The 18,175-nt window shown below is 37.1% G+C and overlaps 3 protein-coding genes across 5 annotated transcripts in view; all 3 read left to right on the top strand.

Annotated features, from left to right (window-relative positions):
- Positions 1 to 18,175, top strand: part of RpL15 (ribosomal protein L15) — a 161,544-nt gene that overhangs the window by 109,544 nt on the left and 33,825 nt on the right. The window lies entirely within an intron of this gene.
- Positions 1 to 18,175, top strand: part of ed (echinoid) — a 100,844-nt gene that overhangs the window by 67,057 nt on the left and 15,612 nt on the right. For all 3 annotated transcript variants that reach the window (XM_066396013.1, XM_066396012.1, XM_066396014.1), the window contains exon 2: positions 14,333 to 14,504. In XM_066396013.1, the coding sequence (XP_066252110.1) occupies positions 14,333 to 14,504 (172 nt within the window). The remainder of the gene's footprint in view (positions 1 to 14,332; positions 14,505 to 18,175) is intronic.
- The window catches only part of LOC136412835 (putative leucine-rich repeat-containing protein DDB_G0290503), a 47,917-nt gene continuing 37,676 nt past the window's right edge, over positions 7,935 to 18,175 (top strand). Inside the window, exon 1 of the mRNA XM_066396022.1 lies at positions 7,935 to 7,955. The gene's annotated coding sequence lies outside the window, so the exon portion shown is untranslated. The remainder of the gene's footprint in view (positions 7,956 to 18,175) is intronic.

Here is an 18,175-nt window from a genome sequence, read left to right as displayed (position 1 = left end):
GTAATTTTTTTATATTATACTACTGGGTATTGGACAAATAAACGTTTACTTCTCTGCCTTCTTTCCCTTGGTGCTCCTGTAATTTTTTCTGTGCCATATTTTTCCTCCATTTCAGGTTCAATCTAATTACCGTCACCCTACCCAAGTGCTTTCAAGTGCTTGTAAGCGTCTTTTGCTGCATTCTCACCCTTTCTTACTCCCACGATCAAAATCCTATCTTTTCTCTATATATATTTTCCTCCTCTCTGTGCAGTTTTTTTCCCATTTAAGTTGCAACAAACCCTCCTGCTCTACTCCTTCCCTTCCTTCTCTGCCCCGTTTTCCTCCTGCGCCGAAGATTTTCTTTTGCTGTTTGCATAGGCCAAAAAGGGAAGTCAGATCATAGGTAACAATGCGTAATTTAGTTCTTGCTTTAGACCCTTCTCACCACCACCATTGGAAGGGACATAGTATGCCGTGTTTTGAATCCTTAACAATATGTTGACCTTCTCCCTACTGGCATATTACAAGTACTTTTGAGTGATATATTACCCAGAGTGGTGCAATAGTGATTGTTGGTTTTAATTCAACTGATTTATAGTTTCTATGCAAGTACTGAATTATCTCCTTCTCTTCGTGCAAAGATATCAATCTCCCAACAACCCCTGAAAGGAGGGAAAACAACGCTTTGCAATGCATGCAACTGTTGCAAATTTCTGCATCCCCAGGATTTATGAGTAACTTTGTACATTTGATCATAAACTACACAATTTGCTTAACATCGTTGAAAATATGATTAATTTGGTTCAGCCTTAGGTTCGCTCAGCTCAATCTCCACATGAAACCATTTGCCACAAACAGCCCCATAATGTGCAAACATAAATATTAATTCAGAAGCAAATAGTCCTAGTTTCATTTCAGCTTATGTTTATTTCAATTATCGACCACAGATGTACGAGTAACAAATATTTGGAATAGGACATTCGTGTTCGCTTGTAATAACCGAAAATTAATACCTACGAAATACAATGATAATTAGAAAAATGTTTCACGCAACGCTGGCCGTGTTTACGTGGAAAAACTGGCTGCTTTAAGTATTTAATGTTAATCTGTTTATGAGGTAATTAGTTTGGCAATTATGTCACACTAGCCTTAGTTTCAGTATTGTGTTGGGTAATAAGGAAAATTGCCATAGTCGGGGTGCAAAAAGCCATTAAGGTGAAAGATGCTAATTAGTTTCCAGGGGTGGCGGTATCGCTTTTCCAACTAACGCCATATCGAAGTTTTGCAGTTCCGAGCAACATATCTCAAGTTTTTGAACAATTTTTAAGTTCCCTTTCTGCTCCCAATGAAAATTAGTTTCCATTAAACTTTACATGTTTATGGGAATATAAACTGAAAATTAAAACTACGGAGGCCTCAGTGTTTCGCTCATTTTTACTCGTTGCGGGAAAATGAAATTTCCTCTAAAATTATAGCGTTTAAATATTTTCAATTATTTATTTTGATTATAAATTTAGTTCCCATCACCTCTGAATAGATCCCCTTCATCATCTCCAATCAAAAATATTCGATTACAGTCGATATGTGTGATCTGATATAAAAACAGTCGTCAAAATAGCTGCAATTTGAATGGGTAGTTGCAGGAATTAAATTAACAAAACTGGGAGCTACGTTCATTTTTTGTTAAAACATGACCGAATTGCGGACAGTTTATTTGCATCAATATTTCCCTGTGGCATTGTTAAAAAAGCAATATTCAAATGAGGTCAAATCTGATTATTTATATCCAAAAGTATATACCTTAAAAAAGCATGAATATTATATATAACGGTGCATAAACGCAAACATTCTTTTATTTGAAAATATGCAAGGTTTTACCGAAAACAATACAAAACTTTTCCGGCTTTTCCTTGTTATTTCCCGGTTAAAAAGCAACAGTGTAAGCGTTCCTAAATGAAGCGAACGCTATTTTCCTTCTTACACGAGGATATTTCCGCAGTCAAGACGATGAAAGACTTTTTTTGGTTTAAATGGAAAACGGGACTAATTTGGCAAAGTGAAGCGCTATAGAGGGATACTAGTCTTGATAATGGCTTTTGTGTAGTGTATAAAAGACCGTACTGAAACAACGGCGGAGGTATTGAATTTTTAGACGAGGAAATCGGGAAATACTGAGAAAATCGAATTGTTGGATGCTTCGAAGCTTTGAAAGCATGAAAACCTACCCGGAATGAGGCCCTATACCATGTAATCTAAAAAATGTCAACCGCACTACCGGAAAACTCCATTTTTCCTAGACATTAAATGCTCATCATCTTAACTCTAACTTTGCATAAACTGCATAACAAGTTGAATCCCAATTGCCTATCTATAACTGGATTCGAAAACTCGGGGGAATTCCATTCTCGGACTTCCATTGGCCGACATAATAAGCAAAGTTCAAAGTTTATCACATTAGAGAACCCTGTCTAAGTGCAAGTTATACGTAAAGTTTTCTCCAAGTTTGAGTGAAGACATGACGAGAACAACTAGACTAGAATACGTATATATCGCAATCGCAACGAATTCTGAATTATGTTTCGAAGTTTTCAAGTGAAGTCTCTCTAGGTATATCATGTTTGTTGAGAAGGGAGAGTCTTGCGTTTGATTCAAGGAATGGACTCGAGGATGACAGGAGTGCAATTTATTGAGAAGTAATGAGTTCTGTGTCTGTCCAACTTTATGCACGAGTTGAATTTTCTTTCGACGCAGGACAGAGAAGTCGGGATAAATTTAATGAAACCGAAGGAACTTACATAGACGTGCAGGAAAACGGCCATTTTATGACTCTAATTTTCTTAAGCTACTCCAAACGTGTCGCAGTAGCATCTCAAACATCCACATTAAATCACGTTTCAAGTTTCGCCAGAAGGCAATAAACCAACTTTTATTGTTGCGATAGCAAACTTATTAGAAAAAACTCTGGCTTGAGGAATGCTCTAGTATTCCGAGGTTAGTTCAGATCATCTCAATGCTTTCTTGTTTAGAGGTCCTGTATATCGGTTTAGGTCGGCAGTAGATTATTCTCAAACGGTCTTCTTGGATGGTGAACTGCCTCGAAATAGTTTCTAGACATTCCAAGGGTAGTTAGTTCGGGTTATGCCAATGCTTTCTTATTTAGAAGTTATATCGAATACCTTAAGATTCCATCTGAATATCGTCGAATTATACATATATTATCGCGTACAGTCCTTCCCAGGACTTACGGTAAACTTTCTTGAAATACCTTCTGCATATTCCAAAGTTAGTTTGTCACGCTTTCATATAGAGAAATTCTCAGGTTAAATTATAATATAAATCCTTAGGCGTCTTCTGTGGACAGTAAACTTCCTTGAAAGTCCCTCGAGATAGTCTAGCAACAGTTCAATTAATTCCATGGCTTTCGCATTTATAAATAATCGAACTCAGACTCGAAATAATTAAAGTTGCAATAGAATATCCCTAGATAGGTACAAGTGTATACGTCACGTTTAGTTCAGATTATTTCAATGCTTTAGTATTTACACGCCCTAGGCTTATTTCAATTCACTCAGGTCATCGTTATGCTCAAAGGAAATGTATGCTTATCTAAGAAATACGAGGAAGTTCATTATAAGACCATGAAAAATTCTTGAGAATATCTGACGAAATTGCAGGCGATTAGAGAATAGTCTTAAGATTTCTAACTGAGAGATCATCGTATGGATCACTGAATTCGCGGAAAATTGAGAGTTTTTAATTTTAGTACTTTATGTTAATTCTTCATTTTTTCTTCATTCGCTTTCATCTCCTCCTTCATTTTTGCATTTAAATTTAACCAAATTAACGGCGTCAATTCCTTAGTCGCAATGTTCAAAGCACATTTTTAAAACTGCTGAATGCTCAGCATTAATTCCTCACAAAATGTTTAAAGTATGTCATATTTTTTAAACTAAATCCAATCCAAACAATCGCCCACTAAAGTCTGTGTTGTGGTGCAAAAGGGTAAATCTCGAGGAAGTGAGAATTGAAATAAGCTCCACTTTGATTTAGTTAGCAGTAGTAGTTGTCCAGATGTGACCACTTAGGCAGATATGACAACTGTGTCTTAAGTTCCAGATCGTCTCGAATCTCAGGAAGAAACATAGGAAATTTTTATATTGTCCGAACTAGAGGTTTGTGGAGAGGAAAAATCAAGAGGAAGTGCCCTCAGTCTCTAGCCTTGAAGCAGTAAATTTGTTCATTAAGGCTCAAAAAATCACTTGCATACTTCATTCAGATTTCTTCCAAAAGAAAAAAATCTTAGAAGTTTTGAAGACCGAAAACACAGTTTGAGTGCAAAAATTGGGCATTTAAAAGTACCCACAGAGAATTTCTAAAAGGAAAGCTAAACGAGGTTTAAAATTTCTAGCAGCTTTATCCAGGTGAAAGAACATTTCTAAGATACCCAAACTCCCAGGTAATTCTCTACTGCGATCCATATTATCCTATCCTTCAAAGACAGCAATCGAACAACCGGATAGCCATTCGTCGCCCCACTGCTGGACCAGTTTCACCCCTTTTTCTACCAGAGATTCGCACCTCCGTCTCCATGTCCTTCACAATTCGTGTCCCACTACAATCGGAAGTTTTTATTCCAAACCATTCCCTGATCATGTTGATTATTGATTCTCTTATCATAAGCTTTTCCATTACTTAGCAATTTTCTTCAACCCAAACCGTTCTGCGAATTGCAGTTATAAAGAAAAGAGGGAAGCGTTGAAAATGCATGCACGATATTTTATGACACGTAAAGAGAAATTGTGCCCGTATATTCCCAACTATTTTATTTTATTAGGACGGATTTACAACCATTTTATTAGAGCAGAGTACAAATTTGCTGAGAAATCTTGGCAGAATTAAGCGATTTTCCAGCAATCAAATGGAAGATGCTTTTGAGATGCTAATGAACTAATTAATTTAATATTATGAAACCTTGTTAGGGCTGAACCTGTCACTCATTAGAAAAAGTATGAAGGTAGCGAGCTAATTGACATCGGGTTTAATTTCATACTTGACCGGTTTCTGCTTTTACCGTTGTCGTAACTAGATCGCACATCACATTCAGCGCGTTGAGGTTGTTTACGTCTCAAATTCCTCCAAGCCTGAATAAGGGAATTTTCATTTTTAGATAGTCTTTTTTTACACAGAAGGCAAAAATACGGACACGTCAAGCAACTGGACACTCTGGACGCTAATACACCTACCTTTTCATTAAGGTCAACTGTTACAGGTATTCCGGACCTATGAACTGACCTTAATGAAGAGGTAGGTGTGTTAATGTCCAGACTGTCCAACTGCTTGACATGTCGTCCTACTAACTCTAACAAATAATTGATGTCCTTTTAATGACTCCCGGGCCATAGAGAAACAACTCCGTGACTATGTATAAAACAGTGTGTAAATGGAAATTATTTGTATAATTATTAACGTATTCAGCACGGGGGAATTCAAAAGCCCAAACTACGTTTTGAGCTCTAAAACTGATATATTGTTTCCCATACAATGCATTATTAGTAGTGAAGTTCTTTGAAGAGCAGCAACTCAAATGAACAAACAGAAAAAAAAAAGAATTTTCGTTCGATTTAACAGTCCCATTCAAAAATAAATTCGTCCTCCCCTTCCCACCTTCATTCTTGAATTTTTATTCAATTTCAACGTAATTTGGGTTTATAACGACCAGGCTCAGGGACATTTTTTAAATTCAACAGACAAAAAGACAGGAAAAGCGATTTCATATCAGGATCATACGATTTTAGCGCCCCTTTTATTAATCGGGCTATTTCTCTCCAGTTTTATTCCAGGCCTGACATAATGGAACCGATAATGTGTATTGAAAGCGATTTTATTGGGACGATAATATCCGTAAATTTGTTTGCGAATACGTTCGACGTGTGCTTTAGACTTTGGTTGTTGATGGTTCAAGAATTTATCAACATGGCCATAGGCAAAGTATTAATTATTATTTAGCCCTTCCCTAAAATCCAGTGCTTGCGAAATTTGAATTTGATGATAATTGATTTGAAAGATACGCTTGGAGTACTTGTGATCAGGCAATTGAAAATGGAAAAGTGGGTGGGCATACCTCTGCCCATGTTGTGCCCAAAATCCAGTGGTTGCGAAATTTGCATTTGGTGATGATTGATTTAAAAAAGACGCTTAGAGTACTTGTGATCAGTCAATTGAAGATGGTACGAATTCTTTACACATTTTAAACGAGTGACGAAACTCTCTTGGATAGTGCACGTCGATTCCAGATACCTTCCCATAAAATTTCCATTGACACCGATGCCTTACAGCACGTACTTCAACGGAGATTTGAACTATTGAGGAGACGTTTAAATGAGAATAGTGGGATAGAGGACTGCGAAATAAGAAGGCCTGGAAGTATTTGCATACGAAGTCTGAGGTGGAACGTAAAAATAAAGAATCAGGTGATTATTGAGACGGAGAGAAACAGAAATAGGACGACACGAGGGGAGAACACACATAATATTTAGAAGGGGAAAGCAACTGAATCGCTTTTTGAGGGCCAATGTGAAAAACAAATTTTTAAATTCATAAAAACATGGCAGTGAGGACTCCCGTCCTCATACAATTAAAGAAAGAAAAGAAGCGATGAGGACCGCTAACAGGCGGATAGAGAAAGAAGGATGTGAGAATTGAAGGAATCTATAGAGTGGAAAAATGCAATATACAAAGAGATAATATTTCTACGGTTTTTTTTTTTAATGAAAAAGTCCCCACGGATGAAGTTTGTCAGATAAGCCAGTCAATACGGGGTCATCCACGTAGTAGATCAACGTAATTTTTTTATGTAACTCCATGTATATCATGAAGTTTTTAAATTCTTGAATACACTTCGATTAGTTCAGGTTAGGCTATAAAGATCGATTAAGGTGGAGAAGAGGGCGTATTAAAAAGCTCAAGAGAAGGTAGAAAGCAACATGAACAAGTAGAGAAATAAGGGCATGGATGCACGCCCTCGTTCCTCCGTGATGCCCTATCAATATCATTTTTCCTCGTTCAATTAAATAGTTTCACGTCTTTTTTTGGTGTTCTTTTGCTGATTTTCTTCAAGTTTTAACGAACAAATCAAGGAACTTTATCCACTTTCAAGTTTATTTGCGCTATAACTCGTCTGTTATACATAATTCAAAACGACTCCATTACGATTATCTGCACTTAAATGTCGCGGAAAATATCATTCAACTTAATCTAACTCCAGCATTTTTCAGGCCACAAGAGTAATGTCTTACACTTTCAACTTATAAAATGTCGCTACCAGCGATAAAATTTCGTGGGAAGAAATTATATCGAATCTCAAAGACTCCGGTCCAGACCAGATCCAGATTTCGTCAAGGATCGCTAGAACCTCTGTTTAACTCTAGATTTAGGCCTCGACTTTAATAGTTAGTCCTCCGCGATTTATCAGACCCTTCCGTTTTAAATTAAGCAGTAATACCGAAAAGTATGTCGTACTGTCCCAATTAGGGTGAAACTAATTGGCTTGGAGACCGCCGCTTTTAACCACCGCGTAAGTAGCAATTTGGTTGCTAAAAATGGGATTTTAACGAGATAGCTACGTACTTTAAAGGAACATCAAAGGGGACAGTTTAGGGCGAAAAAAATCAAACGAATTTATTGTTTATACCTGAGAGAAACAGTTGTGACGATAAAATTCGATCAATTAGAATTTACGATGGAAAAGTTGGAGGCGTATAACATTTGTTCAAGACCTTTCCAAAGTGTTTGATGGGGGGAAGTATTGGATGGGACTGGGAGAGACGTGTATTGACAAGGAAACGGAATGAAATCAACAACTTGTTTGCTGCGGAGTTCCAAACAAATTTATACGTTTATAGATGTTCAAATTTCAGATAGGGCCATCGATTGCTGAAAAAAACCAGAGAGATCGTTATTCATCTAGGTTAAACGTTGCCGATGGTGGGTTTTATCTAAGAAACCACAACTTCTGCATCTCTGCATTTGCATTGCTTGGTTCCTTTGTTTCGAAGAGAAACCGTAGCAAGCTTCATTAACCGTAATTTGCTTGAAAATCTTGTCCAAGTTGAATTTTTCTGTAGTGCTGCAGCATATAATGGTACTTTCTATTTCATTGTCATTTTAAGTAATTATTTTAATAAGAGATTCGTGACTTAGATATAGCGGAGAGAAATTTGGCTTCGTATGAAATTCAAGGATGTAATACTCAATGCATTTTCAACTCTAGATTAATCTTAGGTAAACCACATTAACATCTTGTCCAAATATAGAAAAGTGGGCAACAACAGCTTACTTAAAGGATAATATTCGACTTAACATATCTGCAGCACAGCTTCGTTGATACCAAGCTTTTTCAAACGGCCTCATTCCTAACGAGAATTTAATACTCAGGTTCGCTCACTGAACTTCTTCTGTTCAGAATTTCTGCATCAAGATCTTGATGTTCCCGCCAGAGATTTCAACAAAACTGCTCCAATAGCCTAATTTTCTCCAGTCAATGTACCTTCACGAAAGTTCCTATAGCCGCGACCATTTGGATTCAGGAAAGGTTCCAGTTTGTTTAGAACAGTTTTCCTTTGGGTGAAGTGGTTTATCCCAAATGTAAAGCGATGGGTGCAGGCCTAACACTGTGAAACATACCACTATCTCATTCAAGCAATGACTCGACATGGTGTGTTCGGCACATATCTCAAAAATGGTTAAAGATATCGTAAAGGTAAAAGTCCAAAATAAAAGAAACTGGAATTAAAGTCTGGAACGGATGGAGCCCTTGAAATAACGACTCGTGGAGGTGCCGAGGAAGTGGGAAGGAGTTTAGTCGGTTGGTGGTCCTGCATGAAGCCAAACCGACACTTGATGAATAATCGAAGTCGTCTTTGAGCCGAGCCCACATGTCTATAAGGCAGATTCTCTAACCCTTCGAAACAAAAAAGTCAATTTTCCTAAAGTTTTCCGCATCTGAACTTCCCAAACGGCGCCTCCAGGGCTGGTGGAGAAACCCAAGGATGGCGTGCAAGCCAAACAGGCCTATAGACATTCACGTCTCTTAAGCTATTATAATGTACTTTTATGCTGTGCCCATGTACATCATCATTTTTTAACCATAAACCTGGCATGGCCAGATTTCAATATTCTTTACCTCCAAAAACATGTGGCTCGGAATAATGGAACTTTCACCCCTTTTCTTTGTAAGGAGTAGAATTTAAGTGCGACCTCGTTTCGTTTAAATTAAAATAATTGTAATATGCGGATAGAAGATCCATTTCGTCACTCAGCTGAATGTCACGCTCAAAAAAAGATAAGCAATAAATTTACCGATAATTGCCTCTTAGCCGCAGTACGCCCATGTGCGTTAGCCCTCCATCTTCGTACTCACGAAATTCGCAACTCTCTCTTCTCTCTTGGTCGAATTGTCGAGTTGACGTGTACTTCGTTAACCGAGCTCTTCATTTCTGTAAACCTGATTCAGGTGCATTATTTAACGGTGAAATAAATTACCTGAAAGTTGTTTCTGAGTTTGCTGTTCCAAGATCCATTACACTGTGCAGGAGAGCTGTTTGAGTTATTAATCAACCTGCAGCAGAGTCCAGGTAGAGGTGCAAACGTCCTTCCTGGCGCTTGCACCTTTATCTTCTTCACGTCCTCCTTCGGATCGCATCTAAGGGATAAGTACCGTACTGAATCCTCGATCTTCAGAAGAAAACTATAACCTTTGACTTGCATAACTAACAAAAGGGACTTATTCCGTACATGAACGGGCTATGCAGCGACTTTTCCCTATGTAGCTTAAAACAATTAACGCTGCCAATGTCGTTAAGGATATTAATTACGCTTTTATTGGCCGAAACATCCCAATAAAATGACAGAGCAATAATGTATCGAGATTCGAAAACCAGAAACTGTAACGCGTGCCTTTTATGTGTGTTTAAAAGGTGGGGCCCCATAGATCAAATAAATTAGCGTCGATTCGATTGTTTGGGGATCACGGTTCCGATTATTAGCGTTGCCAGATTGATCGATTTATGAGAGTGCGATGTTATGCCTTATGTGACTGATTGGAAAAATTCCTATTTAAACCACTATGAATAAAGGGCCTGTTAGAGCTGCTTCTATTATCGTCAAACTGCTTGCTCTATCATCAAACCCAGCGTTTCCGTAATCCAATAATTCAAGCTAGAAAATTTTAATTAAACTCAACATTTGCTCTTCCTCCTTTTCGGGATAATTGTCTTCGTTTTGGAGTGCATTTCGAATCGAATTTTACTCTAATTAGATGTTTTCGCTGCAGAAGCAAAACTAATCGACAAACCATACTAAGTGACTTACATCCCATAAGTCTAATTAATAACCCCTCCAAAATGCTTTTCAGGATGTTATAAATTTAATCGAATCAAGAACTAAACCGTCAAAAGTCTCCTAGTTAATATTAGAAAATGTCGATAGATCTTTTCCAGCATCGGGCCGCTAAGGATCAGCGACGTTTAGCAATGAAACTTTTAAGCAAATTGAAAATATCTCGCTTAGCAAAATCGATGGCACACTTTAAACTTACCCATAATCGCATTTGGAATCGACCGAGAAGAAATCGTGCGCTTATAATGATTACTCTTACTCGAAAGAGAGAGGCAGTATCCGATAAGTGTGTGCATTCGTTTGAATGGCGACCGCACCCAATTTATACTACACATTAAAGGTGATTCGGGCTCGAAGGCTTTTGCTGCCCAGATTGGAAAGTTTACGAGTTAATTATTAGGCCTTGAAAACAAGTTATTGCTTGGCTTTATTCCCAAGGAACACAAAACTCAAATTGTTGCTATGATTGATTGCTGAAGAAGAATCAGGAAAAATAAGCCAATTTTGAAAACGCCCGCGGAATATCATCCGAATTTTACGTTAACTCTCTGAAAGTTTTATTAAAATCTTTGCCGCTAAATTAGATTTCCAGAGAAGTTTTATGGCTAGTAAAAACTTGGGACTTCGTTAAAAGTAATTCGCAATGACGTGGTAATGAAAACTTACGACATGCTCCTCTACCACTTCGTTCCACCATATTCTATTTTCTTGCATCACATTTTCATAAGCAACTATTAATGCCAGGTCCGCCATAATATATTATTCTTCACCAAGACAAATAACAATAAAATCTAAAACAAGTCCAACCAGTTATATAGTGGTTCTCCTGCATATACAAGTCCCAGCTTACTTCATGAGATAATGGCATGTTGCTCCGTTTTATGTGACCTCTGGGTATACATATCTACGTCGCATTTTTCATGGGAAATTGTTGTTTGCCAGAGTGAGGGTATATATATGGCACCGGTAATAATATTTTATGGACACCACGTAAACTACGACAAGTTCAAGTTCTTTTATTAGCCCTGCGGATTGGGGTTTGGGTCTGATTCAAAGAGATGCAGGCTGATGATCAATAGAGTCATTTTTCAGGAGAGGGTTCGTGGCGCCAAAATATGACTTTTGCTGTCGCAGTTGAAGAAATGTTTCTACTTTTCAATTTGCAAAATTCAACATAAATCATCTCAACTTGATATTATTTGAAGTAGGCCCCGTACTCCACACAATAACGTTTAAGGTTTAAAAGAGGGTGTTTTCGTTAGTCCGTGATCTGAATTTTCCCAGGTTTCCGTTGCCTAGACGGTCATATTTTTTAGCCAGACATATCCTCTTTCACGGCAGTTTATGAAAGTAAAATGAGGGTTTCAATAAGTAAGTTTAAACAATACAAAACACGCTTCCGTGTCACACTCCTTCCTCACTCCTCATGAGTATTTAGCCATGCCCTCGTACCAATAACAAAGATGGGAAAGGGAATTGTCAATGTTATCTACGATCACAATTCTAACTCTAATTGGCTTAAGGCGTGTAAAATAATGTCACGCCCCTTCCTTACCGATTAGCCAATAAGCATGCTCTCGAGGTACGACAAGAGGATGGATGAACAAAGATTGAATATGTCCATCTGAAGTGCCAAACTTTGAAGAAATTGCTTTAATTGTAATATCATTAAGATTTCCCAGATCACGCTTACTTCTCACTGTTGCTCACAAAAAGCGAGCGACCAATAGCGTTACACCATGATGTAAGATCTTTAATTTTGATTGGCTGCAACCAGGAGCAAATAGTAGACCACGCCCCTGCTCCACTGGTTAGCACAATAGAGATAGTTTTTTGGGGGAATAGCAACGTAATTACGTATGCCCAATCAAGCGATAGAAACTCGGATAGAATCATTAGTGTTGAGCCTGTGCACAAAATGGCGATATTTCTGGACATTTGTGTCGTGTGATGTTTTGGAACATGTGAGCAAATTACTCAAAAAGTTGTGAATCTATGGTAACTGCAAATACAGGCCATCAAATTGTATCATGTAGTTTTCTGGAGAACTTGTACAAAATACAAAAACAGTTTATACCATGAATTAAAAATAAGTGAGAACACTCATAGATACAGCGCTATATTCCAATTAAAGCTAACTAATTGGCTGCCAGATAGGGCCATATTGTAAAAGAAGCAATTTAGTTTGCAAAACCTGAACATTTGTGGGATTTAACGAGGTTAGTTCAATTAAAACGCTTTCGCATTTTGTTAAAGTGCTTTTGAGCTTTTGGGCGGGATGATGTATAAGCTTTGCCATCACACGAAAGTAATATTTGGGCCTTAAGGTAAGTTTGCCTTGCAATTTACTCTTCCAGACGCTTCACGGAATTTTTTTTCGGTGGTGGTTATTCATCCCTTGATATTACAAGGAAAGATCCAATTATCGTTCTTGCTGATAGTGCGTCCACAGCACGGAGGATAAAAATTAGCATATTCCACATCGCATGCATGAGAGCAATATATTCGTACTTGTAACTTTTGCCTTTTAATCTAAATTGGTTAGCAGTTGCTTACAGCGTTTTTACGGCCCCACGTCCGCTGTAAAAAAATCGCACTTTAACCCCCATAAAAATATCGCTGCGGCCACCTTTAGAATTTTTCATAATTCCTATTTGCATGCGCAGCGAATAAAGATTAACAAGTTACGACGTTTCCAGGGAAAACCCATACACCGAATGGTCTTACATTACCCTGCGCTTTCTTTTAATGCCCTTTTGATTAATTAGTTCCGCGTTTATGGAAATTATTTGGTGCATAACGCAGCGATACCGCATTAATATTTTCAAAAGCTGCAGAGAGAGAAAAGTATGGCCGCATTTACACCCCATCTAAATTCTCTCGGGTTATGGACAGGCAATTTCTCCACGGGAATCAGACTCTATGGGCCCCATAAACATTGTCAAACAGAGAAATAACCAATAAAGCGAATCCCGGTCGCGAAACTTCATGAATTCGAAATCGCAACTTCTTTCCTATGGGGAAGTCGCGAATTGCGAGTTGGTATTTATGAACGTATATAAAGCGGATTAGTGGGAGTAAACTACCCACCGAAAAGTTCGGCATAGGAAATTTTGGCTACGGATCAATGTTAAGTAGGGTTAGCATTAAATCCGTTCGATTAATTCGTGCCGATTGGTGCCGATGAAATTGTCTGTGCCGATACATCAGGTCTCCCTCAGTCGGAACATACACCAAAAATTACCATACACTTTCAAAAATAGACAAAGTTGGTCTTAATGCACTAACAGGAATGGGGCTTTCTGAAATCGGATTAAATTTTTTCCAATCTTGAAGGATTTTCTATTTGTGTCAATCACGTTCGTTTTTTCAACTTTTTTGAGGCACGATTTTCGTCCTCGGATTTCGAATTGGAATCTAAATTAGCAGAGTTCTAAATGTTTTTCTCATTTTTACATAGCTGCTAAGCCCTGCAAATATTAAAATAATTCATTTGCATATGTGTTAAACACGTTAAATCGCACTCGTTTACCAAATGGATCAAATTTGTTCCTAATGAAAAATATATTATGCGTATTACACTATATATAAATATATGTTTAATTATAATTTACAGTCATCAAAATTTCTAGCTGAATTAACAAAAGGGCTAAAATCTACACCAATAGATAAAAGGAAATTGCTTCTGAAAATATGGCTAAAAAAAGCCTGACAAATCAGAAAATTCCAGAGAGATACTGGCCGAAGCTCTAAAATTCCATTAGAACTGGAATAATCTTTAACTTCACTCTGTGTACTATCGAATGTTTTTTTTTTAAAAGTCAGTGATCCTGATCTTTGAAGAAATGGGCTTTAGAAATCTTTTCTGTAATGAAATTTAAAGCCCTTTTTGCTGTGTCGGTCTGTAGTTTATTTGGGGTTTAAATTTTTTTTCATGTATTTAATTTATTTTCAGGAATATTCGCAGAGGAAACCACTAGAGACGCCCGTGAAGGTGATGACGTAAGATTAGAATGTCGCTTCCCGCCCCCCTCGTTGGATTCCCCCTCTTATTACTGGATCAGACAGTCCAAAACTGGACACGACAACGTTGCCATTAAGGATACACCCTTTGACCTCAATTACAAGTAAGTCTGCCCTGGATTTTAATACTAAATTATGTGCTTATCGGAGCTAGATCGAAAAGGGATTTGTTAGTGTCAAAGCCCTAAACGGTGCTTTTGATTTTATGTAGGTCGAAGTCAATTAAGCGAAAACAATTTAATTAAAATTGAAAGTTTTAGGGGATTGTTTGGCTTCAGATTGGTCATTAAGCTTTAGTTTCCATCGGGGGAGTTTAGGAATTCCTCAAGTTAAATCTGATATATTTCGAAAAAATATCAAAAATCCAACAAACGAAAACATTTTTAACGAACCTAAACAAGAAAGTTCCGGCATTTTTGACTAACCCAAAATCGAACTAAAAAAATGTTGAGAAGCCCGAATTATAGAGAAGATATTTGAATTATAGAAGTTATAAAAGTTATATTAATCCAGGCTGATTTAACTAAGAAATTTGCAAATTAAAATTTTGAAAATTCACCTGATTATCAAGATTTCAGTATTTTTCGCGATCTTTAATAGAATTTCCAAGAATCCCTAGAAATTACTTGAAATGAAGATTCTCAAACTTTCAAGATTTTCTGCATGGTAAAACTCCATCAAACCGGAAGAGTCATGAAGCTTATTGCAATTGATGGTTTCCCCAAAATTTCGGGTTTTGAAAAGGACTCTTATTCATAATAAATCATAATCAAATTTCCCAGAATCTTTAGAAATTGTCGGAGTTCAAAATCCTCAAGTACTTCAAATTTCCTATATGGGGAAACTCCATCAACCCTCACAAATCATGAAACTCATAATGAGTTTATGAGATAAAAAAAAAGATTTGATGGGGTATCTATCTATCTTGTGGGGTTTCAAAAGCACCTTTGGGGATTTTACAGGTTTTTTCAAGGACCTCTCGAGGTTTCTTGACTTGAAACGCTCAAAAAGCTCCATTTTTATAATTTATTTTTAAGGTTTGGACAGGGAAAGATCCAAAATAACTGACACCAGACCACTTTAGCTTAAATATTTCAGGTGGGCTCAGATGCGTTTTATCGATTTTGCATTTCTGCAGCTTGAAATTTCCTCCGGAAGATTTCAATAAAATTAGTAACTTGGAATTTGACAGGCTCTGAGTTGATTTCAAGTCATACTGTGAATCCCTAGTGGAGTTAAATATGATTAAAAGCAGGAACAAGGAAAATTTACTATAGCAACAAAGGGATTTTTCCTAGAGCAATTCTTAATTGCATTAAAGTGTGTGTATGAGTACGTTGCCCGAAATGCATCAGACTTCAAAGGATTTATTTAAAACTGCACAAAGAATCGTATAGAGAGGTTTTTTACGTGCGTCAACACAGTCTACATAATAAAGTACGGGAAAAAATAATTAATAGGATAGTGAAGAGGCGCAGATACTAAGCCGAGCAAATCCTAGTTCCTTTGATAAGAGAGGAATTTTTACCCTCCGGGAAACGTGCCTTAGCATCTAACGAAGCAGCCATGAAAGGTTGGAATTAATTGATATTTTTGGAAGAAAAGATGCATTGTGGTGACTTAACGCGAAATTATTGTATACAAAACTACCATAGAATTTCGTGTTTACAGAACACCCAGACCTCCCTAATTGGCACAAGGCTAATTTTAAAGGGGGTGCGCCCTTTAAGGGTTAAATTATTCACTCAAGCTGCTCCAAACCAGAGCGGGCCATATCTGGCCGGAGCCAATTCAGCCGGCACTCCCAACTAACTTTTGTGTCTATACAACACAAATGGCTTTAATGGAAAATCAGTACCCTAAGGAATTGGTTGTAAACTAGTTTAGTGTTTAAAGGAAATTTCATTTGTTGCTGCTGTTTGCCGATTGAGAAAAGTATCGTGTTATTTATGTCTAGATACCTGCTTTGAAAGAAGCGGAATTTGAGAAGAATATTGTTCCTGAAGTCTTATTTGATTAATATTAAGGAGATTTCCATTGATTTAGACTATGGTTGACTTTAATGCAGATAAGAGGAGCATAAGAGAAAGTGGGTTAAATTCGGTAACCAGGGTGCGGCTTAAACGCAATGACCAATAAGACCTTTTGGGGCGTGGTTTAAGAGCGCCCTCTATATATCATTTTATAGAAACGGTTAGATTACATTTCCTTCAGGGCGTGGCTAACACAGCGAAGGCAACTTCCATTCAATAACTTTACAAATATTTGATTTTACTAATATAGCTTGAAGCTGCGTTAAATTATTCAGATAGAAATAATCGCAAATTATACGAATAATCCTCGCTGTGATATAACGTTATGTCGGTTCCACAAACTCGTTTTTAACGATGATTGAATGGCATAGAATTCTTGGTCTAAAATCCACACTTATCCAAGGTTTTTACACGAAATTACAGATCATTAAACGTTCTATTAGGACGGTTCGGGTAACTTGTTTAAATGTATTTCGAATTATGGAGAGAAACATGCCAGCAGAGAGATAGAATCAAATCATCAATTGTAAGATCTCTGTTTTTATCCAGTATTCTCCCATGCTTTTTTCCGCAGTTTTCTGGGTAGTAAAAAAACATTTTTTACATTTACTGAAATTGGAAAAACTACTCTGAATAAAAAACTAGTCAAACGTTTAACCGATTCAAATTTAACTTTCGACGGGTTTACCACGGAAGAACTGAGTAATGATAGATTTCAAAGAATCGGGTTCATCATTTGCCTAATAAAGTCGGGCGCCTCTTCTGTCCTGGCAGATAAAACGCAAGAAATCTTATTTCAATTTCTAAGGAAAATATATTCATCCATCGCCATTCAGAAAAACAATAATTTAATTTAATGGTTCTAGGAGCCTTCCTCCTCTGGACCTAAGAAATCTAGAACAATATACAGTGTACGTGAAGAACTTTGAAAATTTTACATTTAATACCATTACGTCCTTTGTAAGAAACCTGCTTATACAGGGTATTTCCTAAACTCACGGCGCACATTTAAACATATGGTCAGGATCTCTTCATTTCTGAAATACTGGGTGTTGAAGTAGCATACATGTTTTGAGGAATACCCTGCATAGCAGATAAGTCAAATGAAAGGTCATGTTAAAAAAAACATAAAGACAACATGAACGCAAAAAATGTGTCGTAACCCTTAAAGAACATTGAAAAATAGAAGAATTTCATGGATCAAACATATGTATGAGTAAATCCCAGGAACGGCGTCTCGCTCACGCACAACTGAATCGTATAAAAAACGATATCAATACGAAAACATACAAAAACTTTGCAATCTGTTTTTTACAAGGAGAGTCATAGGGTGAATGATCACAACGATGCAATGGCCTCCAAACATTCAAATACCTTTACAGTCCTTTTTGCGAGCGTGCGGCGTACCGCTCTAAGGACAGAGACGATACAGGAGATACTATACAATGTCCGGATATAAAGATATATCAAATGTCAACGATTTTTTCCCATTTTTATGATTTTAAGAACAAATTAACGGACATTTTTCAATTTTACGAAAGAGCGTAAAATTGCCTCTTTAATGCGCTTTTAATATTATCCCCTTTAAAATCAGTTTTATGCATCTCTTTATTGAAAAATAAGCTCTAAAATCCCAATATTGCTAAATATCTAGGGACAAAGTTCTATTTTGAAGAGTTATCATTTATTTTAAAATTATTGATAATTGAAATTCAATTCCGTCGATATGACTCTGCTCAGAA

The sequence above is a fragment of the Euwallacea similis genome, chromosome 13 (assembly GCF_039881205.1).
Source record: "Euwallacea similis isolate ESF13 chromosome 13, ESF131.1, whole genome shotgun sequence".
NCBI lineage: Eukaryota > Metazoa > Arthropoda > Insecta > Coleoptera > Curculionidae > Euwallacea > Euwallacea similis.
This window is presented reverse-complemented; position numbering and strand designations above follow the sequence as displayed.